Source organism: Chenopodium quinoa, unplaced genomic scaffold, assembly GCF_001683475.1.
Source record: "Chenopodium quinoa cultivar QQ74 unplaced genomic scaffold, ASM168347v1, whole genome shotgun sequence".
Classification (NCBI taxonomy): Eukaryota; Viridiplantae; Streptophyta; class Magnoliopsida; order Caryophyllales; family Amaranthaceae; genus Chenopodium; species Chenopodium quinoa.
This window is the reverse complement of record NW_018742412.1, coordinates 1,619,856-1,646,218: the sequence shown is the minus strand read 5'-3', so window position 1 is coordinate 1,646,218 and position 26,363 is coordinate 1,619,856. Positions and strand designations below refer to the sequence as shown.

Sequence of the window (26,363 nt, the reverse complement as noted above, 5' to 3'; positions counted from 1 at the left end):
TGTATATACAGGTTCTTCTACACATTTTTGCCCAATCAAACAATCATTTCTATCAGCTTGAAAGAGCTATAGCTACTAAATATTCTCATTCTAACAAAACTTACAACACCTAATTTCAAGTAATTCCAAAGCGCGTCCATGTCTTCATAGCTTATACACATCTAAAGCATATCAAATATTGTACGAAGATACCCATGAGATAAAACTCTTTATTTAGCACATATATAGTGACTCAATAGAATTACCCAACACAATTTTCCTTCAAATAATTAATATCCACAAAATGCTCTTTTATTACCTGCAATGAACCCACACCCAACCACCTGTTACCTTGGTGCACACAGCCACGGCAGGAGACAGAAACAGAAACAACAAGCGCAACAGAATAGCAGCAGCACACAACCACTATAAGCACAAGCAACATAGGCAACAACGTTTCTCTAAAGTGGCAGGCATCTTTGGATTATTAGCTATTGTACTGTAGTCTGTAGGTAATTTAGCAAGAAGACAAAGGATAGTAAAGGTAGCAATTAAGGCACTAGGCCACTTATGCATTACAATTGAGTAGTATAAATAGAACTAGCCTAAGAGAGAGAAGGCATGCAGAAAATTATTGTAGAGAACTCTTGGAGAGTAATGGCCAAAAGCCATTGTTATGTACGCAAGCTTTACGCTTTATCAATCGAAATTGACCTCCCGACTATTTCTTGCTAACTGAACCACCATGTTCGTTGCATTACCCTTTTGTTTCCTAAAATTCCATCTTCACTTCCACTATTCCTTAGATACTCATAACCTTTAAAAACTTATATCAAACAAGCAAAAAAAATTGACATATTGAAGCATTAATCCTAATATCATGTCAGAAAACTCGAAATGATGAATCTGTGCAAAGATAAGATGAAAATATTGCACCCGTCAACACAAGCAGTCTTGGCTTTCTGAAAACTTCTTTTTTTTTTTTTTTTTTTTTTTTTTTGACAAGAACAGCAACCTTTTTGTACATAAAATATCTAGCCACACTTTCCAAGCATAGCATGACTGCAAAAGGTGCACAAAAAATAACTCCCAGAGCATAACTACATACTTTAATCGCTGCTCAGACGTTGTTGTCATCTGCATTGTCTCACCGGTGACAAGATGCTGTACAACCTCAGCTATTAATGACACAACCTGCAGAATGCATCCTCATTTGAAAACTGCCACATGTTTTTATGGTTAATTTGAGTCATGATGTCAAATGTCTTACCTCATTATTTTGCAAAGAGGCTAGAGCTACACAAGCCCTAGAGAGCAACAAATCACCTGCTAAAACTGCTAACTGCATTGTATGAATAGATGGAGTCAGAAGCGTGCTTAAGAAATGTCAGAGTAATATGCAGTAATACAGAAAGACACCCATATACTAGGTTAAGGGGGGTATCTTCTCCTCTTTATGTTCCAATTTCATCATCATACTTTTCTTTTACATCCATTCCAATTTATTTGTCACACTTTCGTTTATGGCACATGCTCACAAATAGCTACGTAATAAACTGACCTAAGGAGAGGGGAATCATAGGTAGTGCATAAAACTGATAAAAGTCTATTAGGATTAGCTTGGAGAGGAAGCAAGCAATGAGTTTGCTCTATAAATAAAAGAAAATTAGGGATAGATCAGGAGGATGAATTTTGATAAGAATTCTCTTTTAGCCTTACTATGTATTTTGATAATCCATAGCTCCATCTAATTAAAAATTAAGTCTCATTCACTGATATCTGCTTAGCCACATTTAGTTTTCCTCCATCTAGTAAGACCCATATAGTGGGAGTCGTTTATAAATCTAACACAGGTAGTTTATAAATATGACATATAACTGTTGGGTATGTATGCAAGAGTCTGACTTGTTATGACTGGAAGTTGAGGACATGAAAGCACTGTCCTAAATATGGATACAGGTGCAGGGACTTTCCATTTAAAACCTAATATCATAGTAATAGCAAAAATGACCTAAATCGGTTGTTCAGCGAACAAGTAGAAAGAGGAAGAGAAAAATCACCTCCTAATTATTGTGTGAATAGTAGATCGACTATAATGAGTCAAATAAAGTCCTCTCAAGCTTATATTCACCGGCTTCTAAATCTCTCTATAGTATGAGGTACTTATTGCAGGTCAGATCCCACATTCATACCGTTGTCATGTCATGCCTAATTCCTAGAAATATTAAAATTAAAGAAACTAAATGACTAAACTTTGAAGCTCTAACTTCAATACACCCTTTGCTTCAAAGTTAAATAAAATGAAATAAATGAAGAACGTCGCTTCACCCAAGTGCACTTCTCATCTCATACAAATGTTGTTGATGCACATTATCATCAACCTCTACACTTTGAATAGAACACTCTGTTAGAAAAAAATTATGGGGATGAGGAATTAGGGACGTGTTTACACTGTCCTTTAAGCAATTTTAACCCCCACAATGATTGCTATGGGTTACCGGTTAATATGCTCCGAGGATTTCCCTAAGTTAGAGAACAATTAAAGCAATGTAACTGAACTCCCTAAGAACACTTTAACAATAAGAATAGATAAGGAAGAAGAAAAAGTAAAAAGGTTAGTTATAATTTTGGAGTAATTAACTATATATAATGAATAGTCTTTTAAACCAAGAGTCACTATTTCCTAAAATAATTAATTAAGATAATCTGACTTTTAATGAAAAGTCATTATTAACATAATCAATTTAACCGTAAGAAAGTGATTGTTGACACTCGCCCGATCGGGCAAATAAACGGACGAATCTTTTAACTAGGCTCGCGCCCGATCGGGCAATGTCAGGCCATCTACACTTAAGAAAATAAATTTTCTCTCGCGCCCGATCGGGCTAACTTAGCCCTATCGGGCGAGCAAATATTATTTTCCTAAGTTTATATTCGCGCCCGATTGGGCAAAGCCCGCCCGACTGTGTCCGTGGTCATAACCATGATTCATGTTATAATTTTGTTTTGCTCCAAATATTAAACTTATAGACAAGCTCCAAGCTAAACTTTTCTATTAACCAATGTGGGAGTTTTTTTCCCAACATCAAGTTAAATAGAATAGAGTAACTCATAGACTAGCTCCAAGCTATACTTTTCTATTTAACCAATGTGGGAATTTCTTCCCAACTTCAAGTTAAATAGAATAGAGTAAGCTATCATCCTCTATTCAACTAATGAGGGACTTTCTTCCCAACATGTTAAATAGAATTGAACAAGGTAACTTCTTCTACTATACCAATGTGGGACTTCCATCCCAACATTTTAAGCTATATAGACTAACCTATACAACCAACTTCTATTCTACTAATGTGGGACTAATTTCCCATCATTCACAAAACACCTATTATGAAAACTACTCTAACAATAATCTTAAAGCAATTTTAATAGAAAATTCTTCATGGAGAATGTCATGAAGAGTGTTGGTGACGCTGGAAAACTTGATCGGTTCAATGGTTCCAATTTTACTCGTTGGAAGGAGACCATGAAGTTCTTACTCATCACAATGAAGTTGTTCTATATCCTTGATGTTGATCTTAAGCCCATTCCTGAAGGAAGATGAAATTGATGTTGTGAAGGTTGAACGCAAAAAGCGTGTTGAGAATGAAGCACTATGCAGACGATACATTCTGAATCATCTTTCAAACCGTCTGTATGATCTCTACATACCGATGAAGAATCCAAAGGAAATCTGGGACTCTTTGGAAACTAAGTACAATTCTGAAAAACAAGGGGCAGATAAGTTTATTACTATGCAATTTTTTGAATTTACTATGAATGATTCTTCATCAGTACTAGACCAAGTGCATGAATTTCTTATCTTGACCTCTAAATTTAAGGATCTTGCTATAACCATTCCGGAAAAACTACTTGTGGGGGGAATAATTGCAAAATTACCCACTAGTTGGAATGATTGTAGGAAGAAACTTTTGCATACTTCTGAGGATTTTACTTTGGAACAAATTCAAAAACATTTACGGATTGAAGAGGAAAGTCAAAACCGTGATAAGAAATCTGATGGTGATTCTAGTTCCAAATTAAATTATGTAAGTAATGATCATAAGGGGGGAGGCAAGAAAAGAAAGGCTAATAATCATAATAAGCAGAATAATTCCAACAAGAAGCCTAGAAAGAATTTATCTGATGTTGTTGTTACAAGTGTGGCGAAAAAGGACACATTAAGAAATATTGCAAGAACCCTAAGAAGACTTAAAAAACAGAAAGAAGGTGGTAAGGCAAATGTTGTAGAGAATAACACCAATGATATTGTTGCCATGAAATCTGAATTAAACATTGGTATGATTCAAGAAATGCATATGGCTTCGCTCACTACAAGTGATGATTGGTGGTATGATACAAGGCTCTTTTCAAGACCTACACCGATTCTTCCCTGATCATGAAGTTCTTATGGGTGATCATCATTCTTTCAAGGTCCAAGGTTCTGGTACAGTTGAAGTGCAATTTACTTTTGGGAAGAAAGTCATTCTCACCAATGTACTTCATGTGCCTCAAATTAGGAAGAATTTAATTTCTGGTTTTATATTGTCTAAGGGTTTGCAAGTTGTAATAAAATCTGACAATGTAATTCTATCTAAGGCTGGAACCTTTGTTGGAAAGGGCTATGCTTGTGATGGAATATTCAAATTATCTATCAATAAAGTTGAAAAGTCTACTTATTTTGTTGTGCAAAATGTAGAATGTATTTCTTTTAATTTATGGCATAATCGTTTAGCACATACTAATTATAAGACTATGAAAATTATTTCGAAAAGTGGTATGATTTCTTATGGCAATGATAGTCATGATAAATGTGAAGTTTGTGTGTAATCGAAAATGAAGAGAAAACCTTTTCCTAAAGTTGATAGAAATACTGAAATATTAGAACTTGTTCATTCTGATATTTGTGAGTTCAATGGAAATTTAACTAGAGGTGGTAATAGGTATTTCATAACTTTCATTGATGATAGTTCTCATTTTACCTATGTTTATTTGTTAAAGACAAAAGATCAGGCATTTGATATGTTTAAATTGTGTAAAGCCATGGTAGAAACACAAAAAGATAAGAAAATTAAGATATTACGAATTGATAGAGGTGGAGAATATTTTCCCACGGAATTTTCTGATTTTTGTGAATCTAATGGCATTATACATCAGGTTAGTGCCCCATATAGACCCCAACAAAATGGAGTGGCTGAAAGAAAGAATGATGTATTAGGTGATATGGTAAATGCCATGCTTGTTAATGCAAATTTGCCGCTTAATTTGTGGGGGGAAGCTTTACTAACTGCATGTCATGTACACAACAGAATTCCTTCTGAGAAAAATAAGGTATCTCCATATGAGTTATGGAAAGAAAAGGAAAGGAAAGAAACCTAATATTAGTTATTTTAGAGTTTGGGATATGCTAAAAATTCAAAAGCCTATAGGTTTTTGGATTTAGATTCTAATGTTATAGTGGAATCACGAGATGCTGAATTCTTTGAGAATAAATTTCGTGGGGATTCTATAAACATTGATGATTCAGCACTACCACAAGTTTCTCTTAATGATGTTTCTAGCTCTTAGTAATTTCGAATAATGTCCGATTTCTCTAGTGAACCTAGAAGAAGTGTAAGGGCAAGGAAGGAGAAAAATTAGGGTCCGAATTTTATTGATTCACAAGCTATTCTCTTTCTTGTCAAAGGTGTAATAAGTGTGAGGTTACTAAAAAGATACCCATTCTACTTACTGTTGATGTTAATGTAGAGGATGATCCAAAAATGTTTAAAGAAGCAATGGCTTCTAGAAAAGCAGCTTTTTGGAAGGAGGCAATAAATGATGAGATGGATTCCTTGGTTTCAAATAATACTTGGTATCTCACGGATTTGCCACCTGGTTCCAAAGTTGTTGGATGTAAGTGGGTGTTTAGAATTAAAAAAGACACAAATGGGAAGATAATATCTTTTAAGGCTAGGTTGGTAGTACAAGGTTTTACTCGAAAAGAAGGGGTGGATTATTTTGATACTTATGCACCCGTTACTAGAATTACATCCATGAAAGTCTTTATGGCTTTAGCTTCTATTTATGACTTGCTTGTTCATCAAATGGATGTAAAAACAGCTTTTCTAGATGGTGATTTAGATGAGGAAGTGTACATGAGGCAACCGGAGGGTTTTGTTCTTCTTGGTAATAAAAGTAAAGTTTGCAAATTGGTTAAGTCTTAGTATGGATTACAATAGGCTCCAAAACAGTGGCATGAAAAATTTGATTCTGCAATTTTGTCACATGATTTTACTCATAATTTTGCTGATAGATGCGTTTATTCTAAGTTTACAAAAGATTATGGAGTCAATGTATGTTTATATGTTGATGACATGTTAATCTTTGGGACGAATATAAAAGGCATTAATGAGACTAAGGAATATTTATCTTCTTGCTTCCAAATGAAAGATTTGGGTGAAATGGATACAATATTAGGAATCAAAGCTATAAAACACAGTCGGGGTTATGCTGATTAAATGCTTGATAAATTTAAGCATTTGAATATCAAAGAAGTCAATTCCCCTTATGATTCGTCATGTAAACTTGAAAAGAATAATGGTAAAGCAGTTGCTCAACTTAAGTATGCAAATGCAATAGGTAGTTTAATGTACGAAAATTTCACCAAATGCCCGTGAGTTATTTTTTTTATTCACCATATACCATGAACATTTTCAAATTCACCGAATACACTTGAGTTTCACAAAAATATCACCAAATACCCTTAATGATTAACGGCGGATAATTTTGTTAGTCCTTAAGGTTAATTATGCCACATGGCAGCATTTGGTTGGTTGTTTTTTTTTAATACATTAAATTACTTAATTAATTAAAAAAACTAAAAAAAAAAAAAACCCACCCCAGCCCCCCTACCCACCAAACCAACAACCTGCGAGCGTCCGCCGGCGCCGGTGAACTCCTACCCCTAGCCGGAACCAGCGTCGGCACTCGATATTCGCCAGCGAGGCCAAGCCCCCCTTCCACCCTCGACACCCACTCCTTAATTCCCAAACCTCACGACAACATTTCTCCTACCCTAAAACCACCCCATACGCTTATTTCTTCCCGAAAACAACCCTCGTCCCCTATCCCCCACCCTAAATCGACCCCCCTCCCCTTCCCCCACCCTTAATTGGCCTACCTGTTGCGCCTTTAACCCCGGAAACACAACCTGAAAACCTAACCCCCAAATAGAAACCTTAAATTTTCGATTTGGGGGTTTTCCCGTTTGGGTTTTTTAGGGTTTCTATGTAATCCTCCGTATTTTTAAATATTTTATAAATGAAATTTTATTTTATCTATAATATTTATTTGTATTTTTCCGTAATTTAATTATAAAAGTTTCAAATTATTAATTTGGGTAAAAAAAAATTATTTTAGCACAAATTATTTTATGAACCTATATCCTACAATCCATGATCATAAAAACAAAGCCTAACCCATTGGTTTATTTAATTGGCCCATTATTTTCACGAGGCCTGATTCTACCCTACAATTCTCTCCTATAAATACCCCATGAATCCCCAAAAATTTCCCACACAAAAAGGTTAGTCTTATTTTCTTTCTCCTTTGTTTTATTAATTTGTGTAATTATAATTATTGATTTATAGATTTTGATTTTATTGTTTGAAATTAATTTAACTAGTATCAAATTGTATTTTGATGATTAAACTTTATAATTTCAGATTTATAAATGTTATAATTTTCAGATTTTGTAAATTTTTATAACCTAGGGTTTTTAATCATCGAAAATCATGATTTTAGGGTTTTAATGAATAATTAATTTAGGGTTTTTATAGTAATGATGTTTTGAAATTTTGGTGATTATAACTACTGATTAGTTTAACTTAATTCCAAATTATTTTGAACACGTAAATTCGTGTTTTAATTTTTAGATTTCCGTTCGTTAATATTAATCCCGTTTTAATCCCGATTAGGTTCTGAACTCATCCGATTTTGATAAAAAAAAATAGTGTTTTCCATGTGGAAATAACGTTTTAAGAAAGACTCATTACCTTTGGTAATGAGAGCACCACCCTCTCGTGACCAAATTCAGCCTCTAAGTATGATTTTCGGCCAGTTTTTTTATTTTTAACGAAATTTTTTTTATGCTTAAAATTTTATCCTTGAGTTTGATTAATAAAATTAATTATTTTTAAAGTTAATTAAGCATAAATATATGTTTTTATTGAAGTTTTAAAAGGTTTTTCATCATGATATATTGTTGGAAATTACTTGTGTTGGTTGTTTTTTAGGAAGTGATTATTTACTAGGAGACTTTTAATTGAGTATAAAAGTGATGTGTTGATAAAGTTTTGAAGGGTTTTTAATTAATCTAAAGTGCTAGAAATAGATTCTAAGTACTACTTTTGATGTTATATAAAGAGGGTTTAATCACCCATCAAAAAGGGAGATTATTAGGGGTTTTAAAAAAAAATTCAGATTTTTATTAAACTTTAAACTTGCTGTAATTTCATGTATAAGAGTGTATTTTAAGATTTTTTATGAAGAAAATTTAAAGAACTATGTATAAGCCTTTAATTTTAACAAAAGGGAAGGTTTTAAAGTGTTGTTTAATTGGATTTTGAAGGTTTTTAAGTAAGTTAGTATTGCTGTAAATTTAATTGCTTGGGTATTTATTAAATTATTGTTGTTTTGTTTAGGGGAGGACTTTATAGAAGATGACTTCTAGTTAGTAAAGTGGCATACCAACTCGTATATTCAAGGTACGTACGAGTTACGAAACCTTGCTTTTAGGTGCATGTTTAAGGACGGATCGAGAATTTAGTATCATGTATAGGGATGACTGGGTTAAATTGTTTAGTTATACATTGTGAATTTTCGTATGACGTGCACTATTCTATATTGCAAGTATTGTATATGCTTTATGCAAGGTGCGATTAGAGGCAAAGGTATGTGATTGGTGAAATGATTAATTTATTACTCATTCATGATTATGGAAACAGGAGTAAAGGAAGAATTTAAGTCTTATATGACGAGGTTAAGTTTGTGGGGTGCCTAATGCACTCAAGGTGTTTATACACCGAAGTAGTAAAAGGATTTAATAATAAATGTTGCTTGTCACTAATAAATCAAGAATTTGACTTATTGTGTTGTTTACAAATGAGTCATCACCAAGTCTAAACTTGTAAATCACGTAAAGTGCAAGATGGATGAGCAATAAACTCTAGATTTGTGCACATTTGGAGTAATGACAATCAGGGGATGGTTTTCTCGAGGCCGTCTGATCTACGAGTCTCTTATTTCAAATACTTTTCAAAACTAGGAGTTAGATGAGATCTCATTCTAGCTACGGTCACGGAGTTGCGCCCGTGGTCATTGGATGTTTATTAATGCTTCCGAAAGGAGGCATGGGGTTTTCTTTTATTGATGTTCCAAATGGAGCATTGGATGGACAACCTTGTCTATTGCTTAATCCAATGAATAAAATGAAATGATTTACCTATTATTAATTAGTGGAGTCTTAGTAATGTAAACAGTTGAGTCATGTGTTTGAGTTTATAATTAAATTGTATTCGATGATTGATTGTTAGTAGCATGCTAGGAATTTCTTATTATTTTTCGTACCTTGTATATACTCAGCTTTGCTGATTGCGTGCTTTTGTGTGTCTTTTCTTTGGTCATGGCATTCGCCTTTCAATGACCCTGTAATGATCCAATCTTTACACTTGTAATATTGGGGAGCACACTCATCACAGGTGTTTACATAGTTTGGACTTGCATCATGGTGGTGGGATTTTGTATGGAGAGTTGATTATTGTTCACAGTTTATTTCTTTTCATAAGTTTGAATTTATTTAAACTCTGGTTTTATTTATTTACTACTTTGTGGGGTTTTGAATAAGGGTCTTAATGGTTCCAAGTTGTAAGATTTAATTTGGTTTTAGTTATTGGTTTTGAAACTTATTTATAACTGAGTTAGTTTTTCCGCTGCTATTTTCTGATAAAGCCTTAACGTTTGAACACGTGACGGTAGCACGCCAGTAATTCTCTTGAATATTGTTCAGACTTAAGGGTCCTCACATGTTTAAAGAGAGAATTATTGGGGTGTTACATTCTAGGTGGCCTATTAAGGGTGGGGAACGGGAGGGGATCGATTTAGGGTGGTGGATATGGGACGAGGGTTGTTTCCGGGAAGACGTTGGCGGATATGGATGGTTTTAGGGGAGGAGAAAGGGTGTCGTGGGGTTAGGGAATTGAGGAGGGGGTGTCGAGGGTGGGGGCTGGCCTACCACCGGCGTTGGTTCCGACTTGGGGTGGGGGGCCACCGGCGCCGGCGGCTGCTGGCGGGAGGTTGGTTTGGTAGGGGAGGGGGTGGCTAGGGGGTGGGTTTAATTTTTTTTTTTTATATTAATTAAGTAATTAATTAAATTAATTGAGTAATTAATTAAAAGAGAACCATTTGCAGCATGCCATGTGGCACAATTTAGCTTAATGACTAACGGCGGGTCGGCAGTTAACGGAGTTAACCGCTATTAGTCATTAAAGGCATTTGGTGACATTTTTGTGTAACTCAAGTGTATACGGTGAATTTGAAAAATTTTATGGGTATATGGTGAATAAAAAAATAACTCATGGGCATTCGGTGAAAATTCAGTTTAATGTATGCATCTCATTGTACTAGGCCCGATATTGCATTTGCAGTTTGCAAACTTTCTAGATTTACTAGCAATCCTAATGTTGAACATTGGAAAGCTATTGGTAGAGTTTTTGGTTTCTTAAAGAGAACAAAAAATCTTAGTTTGCATTATAATAGAATTCCATCTCTTAAGGGTTTTTCATATGCTAGTTGGATTACTAGCACCGGTGATAATAAATCCAATAGTGGGTGGGTTTTTATGCTTGGTGGAGGTACTGTTTCTTGGGCTTCAAAGAAGCAAACTTGTATTACTCATTTCACCATGGAGGCTGAATTTTTAGCCTTAGCAGCAGCAGGAAAAGAAGCAGAAATGCTAAGCAACATGTTATTAGATATAGAGTTGTGGCCACAACCAATGTCATCCATTTCTTTGAACTGTCTGTCTAAAGCGAATAATAAGATTTATAATGGAAAATCTAGACATATTAGTTTAAGACATGCATATGTACGTCAGTTAATCAACTGTTGTGTATGTAAGGTCTTGCAATAATTTTCAACTGTTGTGTATGTAAGGTCTTGCAATAATTTGGCAGATCCTTTTACAAAAGGATTACCAAGGGACATGGTGCAAACAATGTCCAAGGAAATTGGTTTGAAACCAATTATTTAATCAAGAACAACATATCCCAACCTTTCCTATAGTACTACCCCTATATTAAAGGTTCAATGTGGTAAAAACAAGTTATTTGTTGATGATATATTGATTATTGTTGAGTATAATTAATATATATGTGTAAGGGTGAGTTTTAGACTCTAAATGAAGTATCAAAGGTTATTTTTGTACTTCATCGATATGAACATATAGGAATGATGTTGTTCCTAGCAAAAGTGTGTTTTTACTTTTGGAGATGTTCATGAATACTAGGATGAGCACATAGTGCTACCATTTCTAAAAACATTTGGTTTAACAAAGTTGTGTGTGTAGAATTTCCGACAATGACATTTAAGATTATGGTTCAAAGCTACATGCTACCATTAATTTTGTTGTTACTTTGAAAGTTTACACTAGGTGGAGGTTCAAATCGATAAGATACCTTCATCGATGCATAATTTGTTGGTTAAGAACATACACCAAATTTGAAGACTAAGTGGGGGATTGTTAGAGTAGTCTTCACAATAGGTGTTTTGTGAATGATGGGAAATTAGTCCTACATTAGTAAAATAAAAGTTAGGTTGTATAGGTTAGTCTATATAGCTTAAAATGTTGGGATGGAAGTCCCACATTGGTATAATAGAAGAAGTTATCTTGTTCAATTTTATTTAACATGTTGGGAAGAAAGTCCCACATTAGTTGAATAGAGGATGATAGCTTACTCTATTCTATTTAACTTGAAGTTGGGAAGAAATTCCCACATTGGTTAAATAGAAAAGTATAGCTTGGAGCTAGTCTATAAGTTACTCTATTCTATTAAACTTGATGTTGGGAAGAAAACTCCCACATGAGTTAAATAGAAAAGTTTAGCTTGGAGCTAGTCTATAAGTTTAATATTTGGAGCAAAACAAAATTTTAACGGGAGTCATGTTTATGACCACGGGCTCGGTCGGGCGGGCTTTGCCCAATCGGGCGCGAATATAAACTTAGGAAAATAATATTTGCTCGCCTGAGTTAGCCCGATCGGGCGCTTTATTTTCTTTAGTGTAGATGGCCTGATCGGGCGGGCATTGCCCGATCGGGCGCGAGCCTAGTTAAAAGATTCGTCCGTTTATTTGCCCGTCGGGCAAGTGTCAACAGTCACTTTCTTACGGTTAAATTGATTATGATAATAATGACTTTTCATTAAAAGTCAGATTATATTAATTAATTATTTTAGGAAATAGTGATTCTTGGTTTAAAAGGTTATTCATTATATATAGTTAATTGCTCCAAAATTATAACTAACCTTTTTACTTTATCTTCTTATTTCTTATATATTCTTATTGTTCTTAAATTTGTTCTTAGGGAGTTCAATTACATTGCTTTAGTTGTTCTCGAACTTAGGGAAATCCTGGGAGCATATTAACCGGTAACCCATAGCAATCATAGTGGGGGTTAAAATTGCTTTAAGGACAGTGTAAACACGTCCCTAATTCTTCATCCCCATAATTATTTTCTAACACACTCTCCATAGTGAATATCTCACTCACAACTTTAAAATAAAGTTTCATTAACGGCCACTTGTTCCATACTCTTGATCATCATTTTAAAACCTGCAATCCTTTACTATATACCCAAAGTTGATAGCTAAAGGCTAAGCATTTAGGTTTTCCCTTATGCCAACAATCTTTTTCCTCATGACCGATCTTATGAAAATTGTTGAATTGGAGAGATTTACCTTTCTTTTTGTGGTAAGATGACTTAGCCAATAGGCCACCTCCAACTCTATCACCATCTCCATTTTTCATACTTCTTTGATACGTAATGAATTGATTAACTCCGAAATTGTCAACTTTGAGAAATCATTAGTACTCCCTCTGTCCCCTATTAAAAGCCCATTTCTCCCCAATGTCTGTCCTTATTTAAAAGCCCCATTTTTCCTTTCAGTTGAATTCATCATCCACTAACTTATATTTTTATTCACTTTTAATCAACAAAACCCCTTAAACCCCACCATATCTTCTCTCTTTCCTTTAATACAATAAAATATATCAACTACTTTCTTTATTCAACTTTAATCAACAATAGCCCATCAAAATGAATCTTCTAAATCTATGTGCCTAATGAAAATAGGGCTTTTACATGGGATGGAGGGAGTTTCTTCAATGGAACAAAGATAAATTTCATACCTTTTCAATAAACTAACAAGAAGTTTTCCACTACTCTTTGATTGTCAAATTCTCATCCAATGATGGACATTAGCCAACTACTGTATTCCAAGGTACCTTCACTATTTTTCATCCTCATCATCTCAAACTCTCTCTTAAGGTTCAAAATTGCATTTGTTTGATTTAATGGATTCCAGTGCTTCGGAGCTTAGTATTTTAGTTTCTTTAATTTTAGTATAACTAGGAATTAACGTGAGTCTTAATTACTTAGTCAATTGTAATGTTTATACTTAGTTGAGAATTGAGATATTGTACAGTGTAGTAGTTTTGATATGTTATCCTTATTTAAAGCTTTGTAATCTCCAACACACATGTGAGTGGAAGTGTTATCTTGCAAATTAACACGGGATTAAGGGTATTTTTAGTTTTTAGGTGTTTAGAGAGCCACGATGAGAATCGATCCCAAGATCTATTAGAACCGAGAGGGGAGCTCTAACCACTTGAGCTATCCCTCACTCTTGAATTAAGGATATTTAGTACTATTATCATAAACATTGATTATTGGTTGATATTAATGTTTGATGCATCACATTTCATACACGTGAAAATTAATCAGCACCTATTACCAACAAAGGGGTTGTACCTCAAGGGAATGAGAACTTGGTATTATTGTATGAATGAAGAAAAAGAAATTTTTCTACATTGTTAAGAAATTTGAGGTGTTTGGGTGTAAATATCACCACTAAGGTGTACAAGAGATGTAAGATCAGCTAGGTGTATGTATTGGTAAATATATGAGAGACAAGCAAAACCATGGGAATGTATGTAAAAAAGTAAAATGTTTTGTCGAAAGTATGTATATCCCATGCTTTCAAATGAAAACAACAAACACTACCATGTACCCAGATTATCTAGACCAACGCTAAATCATGCTGGGCATACTCTATTACACTTAAAGTTGTGCACTAAAAATGTGTGTGAAAAAAGGAGATTTGTGAGCATAAAGAACAGGAAATAGCTTACACATTTTGAGCATAGAGTGATAGAGTCATGTATTGAGCTATAGACACATCGTTGTACGTTGTACCTATTCTTTGTGATAATGAAGTTATAGGTTTTTTTAGTGAATGACATTATATATAGTTGAGTGTTGTATTACAAATCTGATTTCCATAAGTGGGACCACCAATTATTTGTTGCAAGAGAATCTGAAGGCTGCTGAAACAAGACCGAGAACTGTATTATCAACAGCCTACCAAGCCTAAGATTACTTGAGGCAGGAGATGTTTCAAAGCTTCAATTCACAACAGGCCAGTTTTGCAATTGGGCCTAGCACCTAAGTTTCAGTACTCTGAGCGCTGTTGGACTCCTTATTTGCTTGGTTTGTGAATGTCAATTTGATTCTGTTTTACAGATAATCATTTTCCCCTTTTAAGAAAGTTTGGTTTATTTGACAATTGAGCTCTAAGATTATTAGAGGAGGCCAGATATTTTATTATTTGGAAAATTAATAAATCAGATTTTATTTTTTAATTACCAAATTTGACATGCTGCATAAGAAGCTGAAAACATTACCTTATTCCCCATTACAGAGTTTAATGATCTAATACCACGTCTTGTATTAGCATCATCCAATACATCATCATGAAGAAGGCTTGCCACCTAAAAGAACAAAAGTGTCCCAGTTAAGCCAATAGATGATACCCATTTCAATCATAAATACTAAGATTTCTACACATTAATAGTTAAGAGAATGCCTTAAGGTCCAGCTAATACAAAATTTGGTAAATCATAAATAGATCAAATACTTAGAATACTCAAGCATGCATTCCTGTACAAAAGATAAAGCTTACAAAAAGGTATGCTACAGCCTACATGGTTGAAAAACGAGGGACAACAAATGTATCAAGTAAAGCAGAAAGAAGATAATGTTATATTGAGAGTTTGGGACCAATACAATTTAGAATCAAACTTACAATGTCAATTCTATACCAGCATAACAAAACAATAACAGAAACAGAGACAATATGGAGATAGACCAATTGATATAATTAGAGCTCATGTTACTAAAAAAAATGAAAACAGTTTCCAAACACTGAAAAAAAATGGTGTTAGGGAGTGCGTGAGAAGGGGGGGGGGGAGGGGGGTGTAATAGCATACTTAATACTGAATGTCTAGCCGATAGAAAAAATGGCAATTAAAGTAAATTCAATAGCTTTAGCACATTCATCATAACATCCCTCTCTTTTCCATCCTCTCTCTCTCGGAAACTCTATATCATCAACTGAATATTAAAATCAAGCTGAATGCTACATTCTCTTCAGAACCCAATGCACATCAATTAGAAAAGTATCATAAATAAGAATATCAAAATTGCATACCCCGAATATCAAAATGCTGCATTCTCTTCAGAACCCATAACGCCTGCAACAATTTTCTTTTCAAGTAGACAACTAATTTTTGAGTTTCAAAGGATGTGAATTGAGGTTGAAATATAAAGAAAATTATGGCTCCAATTTTACTTTTTTCTCTTAATTTTGTCGATGTATCTTTAATATATACTTGATGTATCTATACCAAATTCTTGATATATCTGGATTTCTCACGCTTCTCACCTTATGTTGCCTTCTCAACAGATCCTAACCTATATTTATACAAATTTTTTTTTTTTTTTTTTTTTGGGGGGGGGGGGGGGGGTGGATATTCTTGCTGGTGCTGTTTTGCATTAGTATTTATATTCTTCCGAGTGCACAATAAGCATTATGCACTTAAGTTGGCGAACAAGAGGTAAGACTATAAGGACTTATAGGCTTATAGCATTATGAAAAAGTTATGGATTAAAAAAACCTTTTGGAGAAAAGTAAATTGAGAGCTAGCATTAAAATTAAGAGTTAGCCTTAGGTTAATGTGATGAGAACCATAACACTAAATCTCGGACATCTATTATCATTCACTTCTCACATACATAAGAATGAAGAAAATAAAGGAAAGGAAAGCTTCTTCAATGGCCAAAGATTGTGACAAGGAGTAGGACCCCCTCCCCCCTCTCTCTCGGCGCCTTGAGTACCAATTTTCTAGCATTTGACCCTAACGTGGGCCCAAAGTGTAAGTTTTTCATTACAAAATTTGTAGATCTTTGATATAGGTTACCCAAAGCTTTCCACAGTTCACAGCTATATCGACTTACTGATTTGTCTCAAAAGTACCCTGAACTACATACACCATGTGTTACAGGCTTAAAAAAATTTAGAGAGTAAAAGTCAACATATATACACACAATTTACTTGACACCATAATTCAGCATCCATTTTGGTAACTTGAACTTTGAGAAACTAACAAAACAATTAACAAAAATGCATATAACAATGTCAAGGAAAGTAAAAGAAATAGACAAATATACACTTACATGGATCATTTCTGTGATCTCAGCAATGCACTGTTGTCTTCTACGAAGCGGTGTTTCCAAATAATCAAGTGATGGTCTATCGGACATGTTCAAAGCTGTTGCCATCAACAATAAAACCTGTACACTTCAATTTCTTAGAAATAATATATGGAGAGATAAGAAATTAAGACAAAATTTTCAAATGTCAAAACTTTTAGCCAAACTGACAATAAAAATCTACCATAAATACAGGAGAGGTAAAAATCCAGTGTCATAACATTATACTGTTTCACAAACGCCACAACAAGCAAGCATGACGTTCGAAGAACAGTTTTATTCCTTTTCTGAAAAGGCAGATTATACATACTATGACAGATTAAGAGTAAGTCATGTCAGAATATCAGTAACATAGACAAATCATCAACACACCTTAGTTAACTACACATATCTATCAAATTTTCAAAGAAAAAGAAAATGTCATCAATTGTCACGTGTTTGAGAACTATCTAGACAAACTCTCAATTTCCAATGAAACTATTGACACCATGCCACTCATCCTTGTAGTTCATGTTACATAATAAAGATTCAACCCTATATATATATATATACACACACACATACTGTGGGACGAAAGCGCTTTCCTTCAACTCCAATTTTGAAGAAATATTCAGCAGCAAATGCCAACTTAGGGACCTGAAAGAAATCGGTACAATGAACATCAGATGCCCATTCTTTAGTTGCCTTATTTGATTCAAACATTATTTATTTATCACAAAAGATGAGTAACTATTGCACCTCTGTGACTACCATTGACCGCAATCTATCAGCTACGAGTGATAACTCATCAGAAACAAGGGAAAAAGGATCTGATTGGACCTGCAAAAGTAATTTAGCAAGTTTCATTGGAGAAATAAAATTACATACAATGTTAAACCATAATTGAAATTTTGAAATTAAAAGCCTCTTCAAAAGAATGATACCATTTGACCAAAAGATGAAAATTTAATATTCCCTTTAGAACAACAAAATATTTCACGTGCACACCCATCAACTACCGGCTTACATGAAAATTTTCAATTCATCAATTAGTTTGCATATAAGGTTGGGTTTAAGAAATAAAACTTGCATCAAAAAATAACTAGTGTCCCACTACGACATAGTGCCCCTTATGGCATGAGTACATAATTGCTTAGTTTAGACCATACAATATCATATCTTTTTATTTGTGTTTACTTATTGCAAAATATACTTATTCCGTTGCTAAAAATTACTGAAATTTTCTTTTTACGAAAGTACGCATAAATTTAAATCTAATAATATCCGCAACAACAAGGCTCAGTTCCAATCTTTTTTGGGTTAGCTAACAAGAATTGTATTAAGGAGTCACCCGCGAAATAATGGAACAGATAGAACAGTGATAACATGTAAGTGGAAAAAAATGGGAACACACACATCAAAAAACGAGCACAATTAAAAAATAATAATAAATTGGATTTGAGAAAGATTTATGAAAAAGGGCCCAGGTTAGATAAAAAAAAAAATTGAAGGAAAACATGGGAGCAAAAATCTTAACAGAAGAAAATAATTAGAGTTTTGCAAAACACAAAAATCAAGGAAAAAGAGAAGAAAAAAAAAAAGTAAATGTATGGGCTTGAGATTCAATGAAAAGCTTCATAAAATGAAAAGAATGAGAAGGATGAATGTGCATATAAATTCTACTAAGTGCAAATTTCAATTTCAACTTGTTAGAAGTATGGGTTAATGACAAATATGCACATTATGTACAAAAATATGCACATTGAATTACAATCAACTTTTTTGGACATTTAGTTCATAAAACATGCATTTTCAGTAGAAAACATATGCACATAAAACCCTTCTCATTATAGTCATGACATGTCCTCGGACAGTTTGCCTTATCCAAGGCCCTCACTCAATCCCTAAAAGACACATTTCACTCTCAATCACTCAATCCCTACTCTTACAACTCCCATCTCTTTGACCCTCTTATAGCCAAACCATCTTAGTTGATTTTCCCTCTTTTTTTAGTTATCTCATCCCATAATTGATTATTTCTTCTATAGCCACATACACATCTCCACCCCAATCAACTTATGAATGTGACAATGTATCACTGCCAACATTCCAAACCATATAATAATGCAGGCTAATGGACATGCGGTGAAATTTTTCCTTATAGTGGGTTCCATAATTACACTTTGTAGCACTCTTCCACTTCAACCAACCTACTTTGTTTCTATGAGCAACATCTCCATCTAATTTTCCATCTTGAAATAATAAATACTAGATATCGAAATAAATCTAAACATAAAAAAAAAAATCTCCCATCCATTTGCCCTGCCGCTTATTTCTAACTCTACTAAAACTACATTTTTAATATTCCGTCCTATTTCTAATTTGCCTAAAGCCTCAAGTTTGCTTCACAATGCAATAGACCCTGTGAGACCAACAGTGGTCGTCACCTACTCCACTAAAGGTCTGTAATCAGTGACTCAACTCAGCTGAACTGAACTTATTAGAACTGAGCTGAAGTGAAATGAATATTTTATAAAAGAAGGAAATTAGGAGCTGAACTGAACTGAACTTATTAGAGCTGAACTCAACTGAAATGAACTGAAAATAATCGTATGAAAACAGGCCCTAAGAGGATCACTAACAAACCTCTGACTACAGCAGCCAAATGCACCCACCCCAAGCAACACGGAACAGATGGCAGCAAATGATGGGAAAGACAGCAGCACAGTAGACAAAATCAGCAACCAGTTGTAATCATCAAGGGAATTGCTTGTACATATAAAAAGGGGAGAGAGAGATTGATGAGGTAGGTAATTTGTGAGTGAGTTTTGTGGAGATTGGTAACCTAAAGTTACCCTAGGAGAGTGGTGGGCTAAACCCACCGTTTGTAAGAAACTTTTGGCTTGAACATTTAATCAAAGATTCAATCTTTCTCCCTCAAATATTGTGATTTGTGTCTTTAGTTTGAGAACTAATTTGTGTCTTTAGTTTGAGAGCTGATTTTTGTCTTTAGTTTGAGAATTGATCTGAATCCATTGCAAGTGATTAGCTTTCCGGATAGGTATGAGGAAGATGGTGGGAGAATATGTGCGGAGATGTGCGACCTGCTGGCAGGACAAAGCATCTCAACTAAGCTGAGGTCTTACCAGTGCCTACAGCCATCTGGGAAGACTTATCATTAGATTTCATCAAGGGCTTACCGAGGTTTAAGGGTTTTGACACAGTGTTGGTAGTTGTGGATAGGCTCTCAAAATACGCTCACTTTTTTGGGTTGAAACATCCCTTTAATGTCATGATTGTAGCGGAGGTTTTCAATAAGTAATGGGTTTCCCTCTTCTATTGTGTTGGGCAGAGATAAGGTTTTTGTGAGTCACTTCTGTAATGAGCTGTTCAAGTTGCAAGGGTCTGAGTTGAAGAAAGTACAGCCTACCATCCACAAACGGATGGTCTTAGAGACCTACTTGAGATGTTTTGCAGGAGAGAAAACCAAGCAGTGGGCTGCCTGGTTAGACTGGGCAGAATTCTCTTATAACACTGCCCCTCACATCTCTTCAGGGATGACTCCTTATAAGGTACTCTATGGTCGGGATTCGCCCAAATTGATTAAGGTGGGAGCAGACGACAGTGGGGTGCTTGGATGAGTGGTTACAAGAGCGTGACTTCATGATTGATGAGTTGCGTGTGAATTTACTTATGCTGGCAAAAAGAGGAGGAGAGAAGAATTTCAGGTTGGAGAGGAGGTATACTTGAATATCAGACCATATCGCCAGCACACCTTGGCTAAGAGACACTTTGAGAAACTTGCTGCGAGGCACTATGGGCCATTTGCAGTGGTACAGCGTGTAGGCAAGGTAGCATATAAGCTTGCTCTACCCCCCCCCCCCCCCGACTGTCAATTACACCCGGTATTTCATGTATCCCAATTGAAGAAGTGTGTTGGCAACCACCCTATACCTCAGCAATTAACCCTGGAATTAATAGCTGAACCAGAAGAGGTCCTGGAAAAAGAAACAAGGCAGAGAGGTGGTGACTGAACACTGAATTTTTGATCAAGTGGAAAAAAATTGCCCCTGTTTGAAGCAACTTGGAAAGAAGCAACAATGGTGCGTGATCGTTTTCCCTCCCTTCACGTTGAGACTTCAAGGCGGGGGAGATGTAATAGACCCTGCCAGTGGTCCTCACCTACTCCAGGAGGAAGGAATGCACTAAGAGGATCGCTAACGGACCTCTGACTACAGCAGAGCAGCCAAATACACCCACCCCAATAGCAATTGATGGGAAAGAGAGCAGGACATAAGACAAAATCAGCAGCCAGTAGCAATCATCTAAGGAATTGCTTGTACATATAAAAAGGGAAGAGAGAGATTGATGAGGTAGGTAATTTGTGAGTGAGTTTTGTGGAGACTGGTAACCTAAAGTCACCCTAGGAGAGTGGCGGGCAAAACCCACCATTTGTAAGGAACTTTTGGCTTGAACATTTATTCAAAAATTCAATATTTCTCCCTCAAATATTGTGATTTGTGTCTTTAGTTTGAGAACTGATCTGAATCCATTGCAGTATCTTACTCAATACTTCATCATAGGTTTCTTTTCCAAATCAATACAAAACATGTGTAAACCATTCTTCTCTATTAGTTGTCTCATAACATGAATGACCTCCATTATTGATTTCCCATACAAAAAGCTAAATTGATTATCCTTGATCTTCACACCTACTTTTAATCCAATGTCATTTCATATCCTTATTTGATAATTTTGTTTTTTCTTGAAGGTTAGTATACAAATAAGGTCAAAGTTTAGTCTAATTAGGAAAATAAATCACACCAGAGATGAAAAGTAAAAATTCGGATTAGATGAGCTGAACATAGCCTATGTCTCTCAAATCATTATAATGACTAAAAATAGTAAATTGGACAGCACTAATCATCCCTATGTTATACTAAAGACTAAAGAGCCTTTAAAACAAAGGTTTCACTTATGTGATGCTTTACTTCAATGACAAGATTTTTTCTTAGTGATGGACTCACCTAGGGAGTTCAGTAAATTACATCGCAAGAACAAGTACCTGAGTGTCTCACTATTAGCAGAACACTGGACACATATGAGGAGATATCATCTTTGATTGTTTTAAAGTTGTGAGGTCTCACCGTCGTCATTAATTAACAAGTTTTTGCTAAATGTATTTTCATAGATACATAGCCATCCAAGTATTCAAATTCCATACATTAGCAATCTATTCAAATTCTAAGGACGGTAACTCTCCACCTATCCGCATCTTTCATTTTGGTTGTTATTAATAAAAAATGAATGCCATTATAGTATAAATTTAACCACCTCCACCCTAAAAAGATGCAACCCAATCCAGCAAGCAAAGAGATCGTTGCTTTGTGTTCATTAAAATTAAAACAACATTTTGGCTCCGGAAGAGAATAGTAGCTTCACCTTTTGATTATTCATGTTATCTATACTTCAATATAGTGACTCCTACGATTGGTGTAGTAACAAGTGACTAAAATTATTTGTGATTCCTAATGTCATTCTTGAACAACCCTTTGAATTTGTATGAACTTATTAATCCTGAAATAAGTAAATTGTAAGGTGAAATCAATATAATTTACGTCTTAGCAAGAGGAAACAAGTAGCGAGTGTGATAAATTTGGAAGTTGAATCTGCAAAAGTCACACCTAACCTCAATTGTAGACGTTGCAACATGATGTATATAATGTCTTGCACCATCACGAAAGAATCTCCCAGATGTATTTTCTGTAAAACCCCAGATATACTACACATAGAAAACAATGCGAAAGTCGCGGGATTACCAACAATATCTACAATACTTGACATATGCAAAAAATATGAATACCCATTTACCTTAGACAACATTGAAGAAGAATTGATAATGGCGTTTGAGTTGCATAACAATTGATGATATGTAGCAACAGCTGAATATCGAAACTGATTCAACCCAGTTCTTGAAATCGGGGAACATCCTCTTGACAACAACATGGTTTAATTCTAATGCCAAATCAAATCAAGCTTGAAATGAGTGACAATAATTAAATTAACGATTAACAATAAAATGTGAGATTAATGTTGGATGATTTTTTTTTTTTAAAAAAAAAAAAAAAAAGAAGAAGAAGAATATATGCAATGTTACCTGAGAAAGCTGGTTGAATGGAGAAGTCAGATGGTAATGGAGAGAGTGGGAAGGGTGCAGCATAACCGTTGAAATAACTTTGAAGGGGATTTTGTCTTTTCACGTAAGAGCATTTTCACTTCAGCTCCTAATATTCTTCTCTTATAAAATATTTAGTTCAATTCAGATTTTATAAGTTTAGTTCAGATCTAATAAGTATAATTCAGTTCATTTCAATTCATTTCATTTCAGTCAATAAAAACAGCCCCTTAGAGAGGAAGTTAGGTTTGAGACTTTGAGTTTCGTTTGGTAATGGAGAGAGAGTGGGAAGGGTGCAGCATAAACGTTGAGATAACTTCCGCTATTTCACCAAATGCCACTAGTACTTACAAAATTCACCGAATGCAATCAAAGTTTTCAATATTCACCAAATGCCAATACAATGACACCTCGTGCCACTAATAGCATATGAACGTTAGTTGTCCGTTAATGCAATTCTTATTTCACCAAATGTCATTACTTTGGAAAATTATTTCAACAAATGTCATTACTTTTTAAAATTAATTCACAATAATTATTTATTTTAATGGAATAAAAATAATATTTTTTTTTCAATTTTCGTGACGAATATTGTTCGGGTAAGGTTTTGGGGGTCATTTTGACCCTATATGGATGCAAATTAAACTCGAAATTGGCAACAACAAAAAAAAACGTAAATACCCCATTTCGCATTATTCCGTAAAAAAATTACGATATCGACATACAAAACGGGGCATATATGTTATTTTTTAGTCAATTCCGAGCTTAATTTGTTCTCATAAAATATCAAAATGACCCCCAAAACCTTACCCGATCAATTTTGATGGTTAAAAAATAACGACATGCTAATCGAAATATTTTTCAACACACAAAACGAAGCATTTACGTTATTTTTTTGTCAATTCTGAGCTTAATTTGTTCCCATAAAGTTTCAAAATGATCCCCCAAAACTATACCCGAGCAATTTTTGCCACGAAAATGAAGAAAAAATATATTATTTTTATTAATTAAAATAAATAATTAAAATGAACTAATCATATTTTGACACTTGTTAAGATTTAATCTTAATGGCTAACGGAGTTAATGGCCGTTAGTCATTAATGGCATTTGGTGAATTTTTTAAAAACTCGATGGCATTTGGTGAATTTTGAAAACCTTGATGGCATCTAGTGAATTTTTTAAGTACTCAGTGACATTTGGTTAAATAGCCGAAATAACTTTGAAGGGGATTTTTCAAAGAGTTTAGGATCTGTTCTCATCAGATTATTTTCAGTTCAGCTCCTAATATCCTTCTCTCATAAAATATTCAGTTCAGTTCAGTTCAAATCAGATCTAATAAGTTCAGTTCAGTTCAACTCATTTCAGTCAATGAGAACAGGCCCTTAGAGAGGGAGTTAGGTTTGAGACTTTGAGTTTCGTTTGGTTTCGCTCTTTCCTTCAGTGCTTCACGTGTTTTGCGTCCGCCACTGGGGATTTATATGACACGTTAGCTTGAACACGCGACTCCCAAAATACCCCAAAACCACCCCCTCCATAATCCTTCAGCGACTCATCGGCCAACCTCCCTACTCGATTCATTTCCCTGGCCCCTTATCGCTGCCTTCTTCTAATCTTGGTGGTGGCGTCTCGGCCCGGGCTGATCACTGGTGTTGGTGGTCGTGACTCAATTAGATTAGCCAGTAAGTCAGACCATCATTGTTGTTGTTGTCCTTTATGTGTTCTGCTCTTGTTAAGTTTTCTGTGGATTTGATTAAGTTTTTTTCGTGAAGCACTTAATTTATTTCCCTTTCTTTAGCAGTTGTGCCTAGTTTATCTTCCAAATAAATTGGTTTATTGATATGTCTATTTTATATAGTGTTTTACACCCGTCCCTTGGTCATAATTAGTAGTGTTTTTGGCCCTTTAGGGCCACTTTTCTTACTAATATGTGTTTTCTAGTGTTTTCGTAGTTTTGGTTAAGTTTTGCAGGGAATTGCACCTTTGGAGCATTTTCCCGGGATTTTTATGAAGCGACTACGAGCATTGGAGGAACACGACCACTTTTGGAGCCCAAGGCTGACTAGAGCCATCGAGCCGGTGATTAAGGGCTCGGTTATTTGGATCACGAGGCAATTGGACCATGTATTCGAGACCCGAGAGGAAATATGGATTGGGCCGAGAAATCTAGCCCAATCGAAGTCCAAGCCTTGAAGATGAAGACCGGGCCTGATCGGGCAAGCATACGCCCGATCGGGCGGTTGCGTGCATGAAGGCTATCAAGGAAAGGCGCGCCCGATTGGGTGAGCGTAGGCTCGATCGGGCGTGGCACTTTAGACTGGGCATAGAAAAAAGGCGGGCCCGATCGGGCGCTCCTTCGCCCGATCGGGCGCGTGTTTTTCTTAGTGTCTGATTTAGTTTAGTTAATTCTTGTTTTAGGGGAAGTATATATACGTTTTGTACGGATTATTTACTTACCTTCTTTCACTTAGACTTTCTCTCTCTACTTAGTATTTTCCTCTCTCTTAAATTCTCTCTAACTCTTGTTCTTAATTCCTTCATTAATTCCAGATTTAGTTTGGTACAATTTCTTCCCTTTTTAATTTCAGCTATTTTAATTGCTTTCTTGATCATGTTCTTATTTATTTATTTGTTTGGTTTAATTATGATGATTAGTGAGTAGTTTAATTCTAGGGTTTATGGGGATCCATAATTAATATGAAGGGATAGTTTGTTAATATTGATTATTGATATTGCATGATAATTTCTTATTGAATTGTTTTAATTCTTTGCAATTAGATTATGAATCGAGCAGATGTAATTTGATTGTGAATGTTTAGCAATATTGAATTGATGAATCGAGCAGATGTTGATTTAATATTAAAGGCTATTTTTAATAGGAACGTAGGTCTAATAAATTGCGAGAGCCTGTTAGATCTATGTTGGTTAATAAATTGCGAGAGCCTGTTAATCATATTATCTATGCATTGTTAATTATTAATTACTATGTTTTACCCTGGAGTATTATTTATTGGTGAACCTATGCCCCAGATCCTTTCATATATTGTTTTCTTCTTATTCTCAACCTTAGTAGTTTAGTTTCTTACTTAATTATAAATATTGGTTACTTAAATAATTTAGATTATATTAATTAATTTGGAGTAAAAAGACTTGTTTCCCTGTGGAGATCGACCCTACTTCCCTATCTACTTTAGTTAGAGGACTTAGAAATTATTTTTGATTAGGGGATACGACTTTACCCTGTCAAAATTTGGCGCCGTTGCCGGGGAAACGGTTTTATTTTTTATTTTCTGATTATATTTCTGTAGTCTAGATTATCCCCCCTTTTGCCTC

General features: G+C 34.9%; 1 protein-coding gene across 3 annotated transcripts in view; it reads right to left on the bottom strand.

The window, feature by feature from the left end:
• Positions 1-23,121, bottom strand: part of LOC110706366 (solanesyl-diphosphate synthase 1, mitochondrial-like) — a 29,385-nt gene extending 6,264 nt beyond the window's left edge. The window contains exons 1-9 of one of the 3 annotated variants that reach the window (XM_021884284.1): positions 23,016-23,121; positions 22,730-22,873; positions 22,548-22,640; positions 17,618-17,698; positions 17,444-17,515; positions 16,844-16,960; positions 15,013-15,099; positions 1,250-1,321; positions 1,088-1,173 (exon numbers count right to left, since the gene is read on the bottom strand). In XM_021884284.1, coding sequence (XP_021739976.1) covers positions 1,088-1,173; positions 1,250-1,321; positions 15,013-15,099; positions 16,844-16,960; positions 17,444-17,515; positions 17,618-17,698; positions 22,548-22,640; positions 22,730-22,864 — 743 coding nt within the window. In that variant the 5' untranslated portion in view covers positions 22,865-22,873; positions 23,016-23,121. Of the gene's footprint in view, positions 1-1,087; positions 1,174-1,249; positions 1,322-15,012; positions 15,100-16,843; positions 16,961-17,443; positions 17,516-17,617; positions 17,699-22,300; positions 22,436-22,542; positions 22,641-22,729; positions 22,874-23,015 lie in introns of those variants that run through there. The other 2 variants (XM_021884301.1, XM_021884293.1) reach the window with 2 other exon arrangements.
• Between the last annotated feature and the right edge of the window lie 3,242 nt (positions 23,122-26,363).